We start from the raw sequence: 10,959 nt of genomic DNA, 5'->3' as shown, positions 1-10,959 counted from the left end.
TCCCTACACATTATATTACACACAAGAATGTTTGGAATAGCAAAGACTCTAGACTGCCTAAATGTCCAACAATAGGGGACTAACTAAGTAAATGATATTATATCCATTTAATGGAATGCCGCATAGAGGTTAAAAGAACGTGTGTGGATGTGTGTAACATGGAACGCTCTCTCCAAGGCATATTGTTAAGTGTAAGAGTAATTTGGGCAAACATTGTAGAGTTTGTTTCTGTGTGTGTGTGTGTGTGTGCACCTGTGCACATGTGTAAACACACACATGCAGGTGTCCTTGCTTTTATTTATATATAAAGTGTTTTTGAAAGAATACACATGAATCTATTAACAATGGTAACCTCTGTTGAGGGGTATCTCGGTATAAGTGGAGAAGAAATCTTTCTTATTTATATTCTTTGGTACTATTTGAATTTTTACCATATGCATGTATTATTTTTTTAAGTAAAAATTAGCGAAAATGAAAGATGAAATAAATCTACATGTGCTGATATGGAGCAACCTTTAAGATAAATGATTAGGAGGAAAAGCAGGGAACAGAACAGGACAAGTATTATCATTTGATAAAAAAAAAAAAAGACACGTACCACACAGACACATATTATATTTAGATAGAAAATTCATGGAACACCCAAGAAACCTCACAATGCTTGCCTCTGGAAAGAAGATCCAAGAGAAGGGAGGGAAGATGCGCTTTCATTATATGCCTTCTTGTAGCATTTAAAAGTTTTACTTCAAGCATGCTTGACTTTTTTTTATCTAATAAAGAAGCTTACCCCCCAAAAACTTGATTTGACACAGTGGTGAGAGCTCTTTTTCAGTACAATCATGATTTAGTAATTTAATATCCATTTAAGTTTTTTCCTCCTTTAGTTATTAATTTTTACATATGAATTTATGGGCAAGACCCTGATGATGGTATAAACAAGCCGTAATCTCTTTTGCTTAGGGTTGGAGGTGTATATTACTCTCAAAGAAAACTCACCTTTTCTTCAGCATCTTAAAAGATGTTTTACATTTTCAGGCCTGCTAATCTTACCTATAATCCATTACTTATTATATATTATTTTATTTTTACTCTTTGGACATTTGTAAAACTTTTCTTGTATTTACTCATTGCCTGTAGATCATGTTGTCCATTCTTATTTAGCAGAAGATATTGGAACCCAACTGGCCTTATAGTTCCTCTCAAAAATAAGTAATGTTGATGAACTAGTGTAGATATAATAGATCCTAGAATGCATTAGGGACTAGAAGTGGGTGCCAAGGTCTTACTACTACTTGTTATTTGGGAGAAAGAAAAGGAAAAGATAGGAAGAGAGAGCAAGATGAACCAATAATAATAAAATCACTACATCTATGTGGCATTGTATATTTTCCAAAGGATTTTCCTACTGTGAGACTTAAAGCATGATAGTTCCAGAAAGGAAATACATTCTTTGATTAAGCCAAGTCAAAGCTACAATTGGGCATAGAACATATTGGTTTATTTTCTGTGAAGCAGGGTTGAAATACCCAGGATCCAAAAAAATCAAACAGGAGGTGCTGGAAAAAATTTAATATATTGATCTGACTCAACCCAAGCATTAAATTTTGTAAGCATGAAATTCATGCCAAAAAGTGATATTAAAAAAAAAAAAATCACTGCCTCACTGCTGCAGTCAGTATGAACCTGTGAGTAGGACCAGCTCCCTCTTGCCCGAATCATTGACTACATTTGTCTTTATCAGTTTCATACCTAATGTGACCACTAGTATTACTACTACTTGTAATATTTTATACTTTTGATTATAGACTTACTTTACTGAAGTAAAAAATACTAACTTATAGCACATGCCATAAGTTCAGGTCATTGACTGTCATTTAGTATGCTTTGCCTTTGAGTAATGATCGTAATTTATAAAGCATGCAGATTTGGAGACTGTACAGCTCAGTGGATTAGAACAAGAGCTTAGTAATCAGACAAGGTGGGGTCAAAGCCTGGCTCTGCCACTTATGAGTCACTTATGTGACTTTGGGTAAGTTAATCTCTGTGTCTCAATTTCCTTATAATTTTGAGATAATAATATATCACAAGATTATTCTGAGGATTAAATGAGATAGTACATGAAGAGTTTTGACCTAGAGCCTGTACCCAGTAAGAGTTCAGTAAGCTATTATAATTTTATTATTACTACAGCTGACTTTCTCCTATAAGTCAAAGTATGTTGAAAATTCAGTTGAATAGCTTCATAACAAGAATCAAACACTGAGAATATAGTAGTCCAAGGAAAACACAACTATGAACCAATAATTCCAGGTTATGAGTGCTTGCTTGTCATATGATAAATGTATTCATTCTACAGTATATTTATGCACATACTACCAAATACCTAGGTTTACATGTTTTGAATTCTGTCAAATGCCATTACTATTTAAAATATACTAACTCAGCAGGTTCCATTTTAGTAGCAGTTGAACAATAACAGTGGTAGATGGAATGTGTTAGTGCAAAGCCAGAATGATTGCTGACAGGCTGTAATTTGCTTTATGAAGTGTGTGTTGTCACATATACAATTATCTGGTTTATATTTGTTGCTGCCAGCCCTCCAGTTTGTTAATGTTCAAGAGTTATGCCTTTATGTGAAACCTAAGAAGGGTTAAAAATCTCAGCATTTTCAGGGGATTGGGAGGGGAAAGAGAAGAAGGGTTCACATGGCGGCTACGTATTCCCCTCCCCACCCCCACCTCCCACCTTTTCTTTTTTAAGAACTAGGATGATGCTACACACTGCAGCCCACCCTACTGGTCAAAATGAAAAACTGCATCATAAAGGACCATTTTCTTGAAGTAAAGGGAAAAAAAGAACTTTTTAAACACCTTCCTGTCTAACCCACTGCTGACATGTAGCTCATTTTGGAAATATTAAGTTATGCTGCCCTTTTGGTTATTGGATTCACAGGTGTAGTAGTGGTTGTGCTATACGTACTCAATTTGGTTCCATTTATGATCATTTAGACTGTGCTACTCTCTGCAAATGGCATTCACAAAGATTCTTAAGAAATCTGTTATTCCTAGCATGATTATACGATTAGTAAATAGTATTCTAATTTAAAAAACAGTTTTAGGCTCAATGTATTTCTTGTACATTCAAGATCTAGTTGGAGCAACTTTTTAAAAGAATGATAAATGGAAACTTTCTTTACCTGGCCCATCATTTATTCTGTAGACTTAATGACATTCAGTACTATTATACTCACTGCCAGGGCCTTGGGGGGAAAAAGAATATTTATACATTGAGTTATGGCTAGATGTAGGAGAAAAAAAAAAAGAAGGGCAGGAAGTCAGACTATATAGAACAGAGAAGAATTCGAGACCTTCACTACATGTGGATTAATCACAAGAACTAACCGCGCAAATCCAAATGGATATTTAGAAACTGGTGAAGCCTCTAAGATGTTCTGTGGGAAATACCATACATTTTCTAATGCATGAATTTGTGCAAAAGGGTATGTAATTTATAGTGGAAGTGTTGACAGAACTTTAGCTTTGGTATTGCAGATGCGCTCCATAATATATTGACATGTGAGTAACATTTCACATATATGGGCACATATGTACCCAGCATATTTCTTTTGTGGGTGTTATTTTCAAAAAATTAGGTAAATGATTGCAATAAGGAATAATAAGCTGTAGTTTTGCTAATCTTGCCATAGTTCAGCTTTGAGAACTGTATGACTATTAAATTGGTGTGTGAAAATCTGGCAATATTAATGCTATCAAGCATGAAAACTAACTGGATTTGGATCAGGGAGCTTTATTTATAGCATTTTATTTAGGACTTATTAGTTTAAAGGGGGAGCTGTATGTCTCATGGGTTCTTAAATATTAAATAGAGTCAGAAATCATGTGTTCCCTTCCAACGGCAAGAATAAAAACAAAAACCAAAAATTACAGACAATTTTACATTAATTTTGGTTTCTTTATATTATCCAAAAATACTTGATGAAGTAATAGCAAACTCTATAAAATTTTGAACCATACCATATAAACAGTTGATTACAGATGTAAATAAAGCCTTTATAATATAGCTCACCATTAATTAGAAGAGAAGTAAAAGATGACTTTATACTAACATTAAAAAACCATTGAGCCTTTACATATTGAATAAGCAAACATATATTTATTTCATCTGTTATTCGTTAGTCTTGTTTGTTTTGTTTTGTTTTTTTAATGGTTAAACTGTCTTTTTTCATTTCTTTCTCATTTCTTTGGTAAAATTGTCATTATAGCCTGTTTTTGTCCCTAAATAGTACCTGCAAGTTCAGGATCAAATGGGTTTGCTATGAGTCAAAATAGTTACAAGGGGAACATCATCATGGTTCATTTTTTCCCCTGTTTTATTTAGAATTGAATTAGGAAATGAAAGTTTTTAGCAGTTTAATTCACTTCTCCATAAAGTTTATGGAGCAGCCACAGCTGGTTGAATCTATGGCATAAAAAGCCAACTTCTAGTGGCCAAGCTATTGTTTTAGAATTAAGGGGGGAAAACTCATTAACTGTTAATGAAAACACAGGGAATAAAAACAAATAGCACAGAAACCCTAGCAAATAATTACCTTACACCTGACACAAAGCTGCTTTATCTTTCTGCCCCAACTCTCCGAAATTCCCAACTTATCACTCTGCGGAGCATGAATGAAATTGAGTTTGACTCTCAGGAAAGAACAGTAGAGAAATATTCCTCTTATAGGCCCCTCAGCACAATACGCAGTGGAGAACCTGACATTGAATATACTAAGGAGTGTATCTAGTGCCCAATTCTTATGACACTTAGGATAGAGGAGCAAATTACCAGCTAATAGCAGGTGAACCCTTGATATAGTTCCCCCAAATCTTGTTTAGAAATACAAAGAGAAGGCACTGGAGGCAGTGGATGTGATTAATGGAGATATTATGTGTTAGAATATATATCTGTATAGAAATATATTGATTCTGAGCGAGTTGCAATGGGAAAGTGTGTCTCTAGTGGCAAGGGTTCTTGCTTGTGAGAAAGCCACGCTAAGTAGATGGAATTCTGAGCCCTAATTGTGGAGCTGCTGAGTGGAAATGTCTGTCACTATAGTTTGTGATCATTTATGTCTGATCCCACTGGACTATAGTAGTGGCCACTTGGAACTGTGACCGTCAGAGCTGTAGATGAATCCAAAGATCACTTGCAGTTATGTTTTAAGGAAAAATGATGTTCTAAACTTAAACAAATCCAAAATGACCACGGTAATTGCTGGTTCTTCTATAAAACTTTTCACCCATGCATCCTGAGTAGTTGTAATCATTTTAATTACACGGGAGTGTCTATTCAGATAGTGTTAAAGGTTTTTTTCGATATGTGCCCAAGAGAGTTGGGCCACTTGATATGACACTGAAGACACTTATAGCAACATTTCCATCATCAGGAACTAATTATGCTTGGATGTAAAACATATTTGCAAATGTTTCCCCCACTGCAACCACTTTTAGTACTGACCTCAGCTCCTTTTGCTGCGTTGGATTGTGTACCTTTGTTGCTAAATGCTTTACGGAGGCATGGTCTCGTATTTGGCTGTTAAAAGCTCACCTTGGGTAACTATGTTCAAAAACCATAGGAGTCACATGGAAATGCCAAATCCATGTACATATTTTGGGTGAGATTTTAAAAATACAAGGTCTAAATATAATTGGAGTAGCTCCTGGAACAAGAAAAAAAAAAATCAGTGGAAAAATTGGGGAAATCCAAATAAAGTCTTTCATTTAGTTAACAGTGACGTACTAATGTTAATTTCTTGGCTTTGACAGATGTACCCTAGTTATGTATGAATTGACTGGGAAAAACTGGATAAAGGGTATACAGGAACTCTCTGTACTATCTTTAAAATACTTACAATAAATCTAAAATTATTCCAAGATAAAAAGCTCATTAAAAAAGAGCAAAACAAAGCAAAGCCTATGCTGATTTGCTTATTTAAAAAAAAAAAAAAAAACCTGGCATGCTGGAATGTGTAAGAGTAGATTTGTCAAATTCCTGAAGCAAGCAGAAAACTTTGAGTCTAGACGTTGAAATATAATGTTTAGTATATCATACAAATGTTAAATTTTGTGTGGCAACTCAAACTCCTTTTTTTAATAAATAGATTTTGGTTTGGCTCAAATTTTTTAAATTGCTTTAACTTTACAGCTCAGTTTCAGGTCTCCTGGCAGGCAGTCCATTTAGATCATGTTGATAATATAATTTTAGTGGCTTTGCAGTGCTGCAAAGTTTGAATACTTTGACCCTCAGTCTAGTATTTGAGAATTTTTCTGGTTATAATGGAAATTTTACAGTGATACTTTAAGCATAACTATAAGCTTTGTATCCTGATCAGTAACCTAATAAAGGAGAGCATTTCTTCTGGCCAGCAACTGTTCTGTGAAGTGTTTTGTTTTTTAAATTTTTCTTCTCCACAATAAAATCCACAGTTTATTTCTAAAATTCTGTATCTGCAGGTGTTCAACTCAGTTATGGACATCCACCTACCATTGGTCATAGAAGAGTCTAGATATCTAATTTATAGAAAGAGAAGGCTACAGCCATTCTCTTTATACTTTTATATCCTCCCTATCCTTCTAGTTTAATTGTAGGAAATAAACCTTTAAAGTGAGGCAATACAGATTCTATGTAGGTTGTTTGGTTTCACTGCTCCCTAGTTGCAATCCAGGGCCAAAACTCTACAATGTTTACTGAGATTAGCATTGGTGATTTCCTTTGGAAATTAGTATTTGAGATAATATTAAATTCAGTTGAAAATCCCCTTTTCATGTTTGGGAAATGAACTGAGCAGCTGTTGGTGTCCTTTTATCAGCAGACTGTACCTCTGTTTGGGGGATTTTAAGGAAAGCCATTTACAATGCAGAGCCTTTTCTTCCGGTTTCTGAATGAGCTAACATCTTCCGTCTGAACCTTTTAAAGTATTATAATAGCATAGCCCACTTCTACAAAATACAATCCAATGTATGTTGAAAACACCCAAAAGAGATTAGCATTGTTTTAATTGCATAATTCAGTATTGTATATACATTACCTTTCATCAAAGCCATTTTACAGAACAAATATTACCTTCTTAGGGCTTTTAGAATCCCTGAGAGGTTGGTTGCCTAGGCTGTAAACTAGAATTATAAGTAGAGAACTTTCTTAAGATTACAAAACAAGTAGTGATTGAAATTGGAATAGAATCCAGCAAAGTCCAGATTCTCTCTATTTTTACTTCTCTTATTTTTCAGAACAGGAAAGAATATTGACCTTGCTACATCATATTACATATAGAAATTTAATCCTTTTTGTAATTTATTCTATTTCATTTGGAAATGTAAAGAGAAAGTGGCATACATATTTATACAGCTATGTTTTCATTTTAAGTATGATGGAGAAATTTCTCTCTGGTGGTTAAGAGTTCCCCCTACTCTAAGCTAACAGTTTCTAAGTTCTAGTTAGAGAGTTAGTTGAGTGGAAAATTTCCAGGTAAGTTGGTTTTTTCACCTATCTGTTTTACGTATGTTATAGATAATGGCCATCCATATCCATCAAGTAAAAGCTATATCTTTTTTGTGTATGTTTGTGAATAGCAAAAGAAATATACAAAGACCTTTATAAAGATGCCCAAAATATGACCTTATTTTTCTCTTTTGTCCTTCAGGGGGAGACCAAGCTGAAAATTACCTTGGACAGGACAGCTCCGATGATAATCACAGTGGAACTCATGGCCCTTCTCTCACATCAGATGCACCTTTTTTGTCAGATTATCAAGATGAGGGTGAGTGTCATCTTTCTGGATTTTAGGTCATCATACTTTATTATTTTTTGTCCTGGTGTCATTGCCCTTTGTCATTTGAATCAAGCAGTCTTCAGTGGATTCTCTGTATTGGTAATCACTAGTTTACAAAGGACAACTATTTGTTTCATTGCGGGGCTGATCCTCCTAGGTAATTCAATCCTTCTGGTTAATGTATTTAGGAAAACACTAATTCCATATTGGAGCAGGAAGGCATCATTATTGATCTTTTTATAATAACTGTAGCTCAAAAGCTAAGAGAGCATTTTAAGATTCCAGGCCTAATTTACCATTCTTTCAGATTTCTTAACTTCACTGAGTTGGATGAGAATTAGATCTTTCATTTAATAATTATTGGATTATTGATTTATTGTGGATTATTTTAAATTTGTGCGCTTATTATATTATAGTAAGGTATCATTTTTACCCATGCTTCTCACATACCCCTGATCATATTGGGGTTGTTTAAGGTAAGTCACAAGAACCACATGACAAATCTGGAGCGTCAATTTAACTTAAAGATTTGGGAATGAGAGGAGTTAAATAATTCAACTGTTATAAATATTATTTTATATTAAAAACACACTGGAATGTAATAAGGTAGAATGCAAAATATACATGAATTTTTACGATACATGAATATAAAAATTTTGGCCTGGTGGCTGCCAGTTGCTGGCTCAGACTCAGATATCCCAAGGGTAGGGATTTACTGTGCCTCTTCTGGCATCTGGCCACTTGAACAGAAGGTTTGATCATTGATGCACACGGTTATCTTATCAAAGTCTCTCTTGTGCCTTTGCAATGGGGGAGAAAGGTAGAGAAGCTACTAAACTGAGTTCTAAATTGGAAGCATATTATTCACTTAGGGATTAAGAGTAAAGTTGGTAAATTATTCGTTATTTCTCTTTATTAGTCTGTAATCTTTCAATTTATTTTTCTTCCAAATTTCCCTATGAGTCTGGCGTTTTCTAAGAGATCTTAACCCCTATGTTTTCTTCTCTTTTTAATTTATCCATTAATTTTTATTCTGTTTTGCCTTTTTGGCAATTTATAGTTTTTCCCTTTCATTGAATTGATAACCTCCACAGGCGAACTATGGATTCTGTCACACAGAAGTATTTTATTTTGCTTGAACTTGTATACTAGCACAATTAGTAATACCCAAGTTTTAGAAATTGTGAGATCTGTATATTGGTAATGTGAGATCTGTGTATTGGTTCAGGTATTACACTAAAAACGTTGGCTTGAGAGCTTAATAATTACATTGGTAGCTGATTAATAATTATAGAAAATTAACAGTGCAAAACATTTTTAAAAAGCCTTTCATTTGTTTTTCATTAATCTAATGCTTGACAGAATTAGAACAATAGTCCTTCATTAATCCTTAAGTCATTTATTTGGTATTTCCAACTTTACCAGACATAGCTGAAAACACAGTAAGTAAACCAGAAAGAGCAATAAGTAGACATAGATGTTCCTGAGTCCTGTGTTAACACTTATGTACCTTATTCTTGGGAAAGCCCCAGAGGCCCTCACTGGGGATTCCTCATCTTAGAAATTTCTAACCATGACAACATTTTGATTTCACAGCCCACAGTAGAGGGAAGCGTAAAATTGGAAGAAGGGATATTGTAAAGGCATTAATTGAGGTATAATGAAATAACATTGGGATAAGAAACAGGAAAACAATTAAAAATTTATATAGGAAACAGAATCTATAAATAAGACAAAATTTATATAGGAACTCAAAAAACATAGCAGTCTGGGACTGTATTGTATTGTAAAGAGAAATAGCCCAAGCTCACCTTTAAGGGCTTAATAAAGTAAAACTTTTTAGCTAACATTTATTGAGCACTTACTGTGTGCCTTGTATCTATGTCCTAAGCAGTTTGCACAAATCATCATTTAATCCTCAGAATAGCCCTAAGAGGTAGATGTTAGAATTGTCTTCATTTTGCAGGTAAGGAAACGGAGACCAAGGGAAGGTAACTTATCTTAGATCCCACAGCTAGTAAGTAGCAGTGCCAGGATTTATACCTACACAGTCTGGTTCTAGACTCCTGCTCTTGAACACTCTACTCTCCTTATAATTGTCCTTGTCTGAGTTATTCAAAAAAGGTGGATTCATGTTCCAAACACTTTGGTTAAGGCCATACAGGTACACATAGTATGTTTAAAAATATTTTTGTTAAGAAGCTGAAATTTTTTTTTTTAAATCAATGTCAAAAGAGGTAAATCTATTATCTGGAAAATTCCAAAGTGGGAAGTTTTACTCTATAATGGTTCCCCATAAGAGAAGAGTTAACCGTATTAGCAATAGGAAATTCTTCCTTAATAGATTTATATTTTTAGTCCTGTGCATAAAAGTTAAAAGAATTCCCAAAGTGACAATATCAGTGGTAGAGATAAGAATAGACTTGTTTATGTGTGAAAAATTTGATTGTAGGATGATGAGATAATATTTAAATATGAGGTTCCATAAAGCACCGAATCTGGAATGTGCCTAAGTATGTGATGCATAATGAGCACAATAAATGTTTGTTTCCTTCCTCTGAAAAAATAAAGATATATACATTTCCTGCAAAATTAAAGAGGTTAGGAAGATGTTAAAATTTTAAGTAAAATTTATAGCCTGCTTAGCTAGATTTTACCATTATAGAGAATAGTAACACTTGACACACTACTTATTCATTATTTTAACAAATACTTATTCAGAGATTATATGGTAATAACAAGGCACTGTACTAAGCTGTAAGTGAAATATGCAGTAAAAAGTCAGACACAGTCCCTGCTGTCATGGAGTTTACCCTCATTGGGAAAACACGCTATTAATAAGTAGACAAATAAATATAAAGTCAGTGTCTTCAGTTGCTGGTGAGATAGCTAAGGCCGTCCTTCAGGAAGAAAAGATGTTTTTTAACTTCCTTGGTAGTAATATTATTTTAGGCTTTTGGAATTTTATCTTTATTAGATAATGAAAGGTCACTGTTCAAATATTTCAGCTTTGTTGCCTTCTACCTCCAGCCAGAGTAATGTCCTAAACGTACAATTATAAAAGGACACATGGTCTGACCCATCCACCCGTAACTTCAGTGATGAAAAGCAATAACCGTGGTGCGTGTCGT

General features: G+C 34.2%; 1 protein-coding gene across 1 annotated transcript in view; it reads left to right on the top strand.

Moving 5' to 3' along the window:
• The window catches only part of LOC102886131 (src kinase-associated phosphoprotein 1), a 65,598-nt gene extending 56,516 nt beyond the window's left edge, over nt 1-9,082 (top strand). The window contains exons 4-5 of the mRNA XM_015599109.1: nt 7,700-7,816; nt 9,057-9,082. Coding sequence (XP_015454595.1) covers nt 7,700-7,816; nt 9,057-9,082 — 143 coding nt within the window. The remainder of the gene's footprint in view (nt 1-7,699; nt 7,817-9,056) is intronic.
• Nucleotides 9,083-10,959: the final 1,877 nt, after the last annotated feature.

Source organism: Pteropus alecto, unplaced genomic scaffold (assembly GCF_000325575.1).
Source record: "Pteropus alecto unplaced genomic scaffold, ASM32557v1 scaffold98, whole genome shotgun sequence".
Classification (NCBI taxonomy): Eukaryota; Metazoa; Chordata; class Mammalia; order Chiroptera; family Pteropodidae; genus Pteropus; species Pteropus alecto.
Note: the sequence above shows the minus strand (reverse complement) of the source record. Positions and strands in the feature narration are given on the sequence as shown.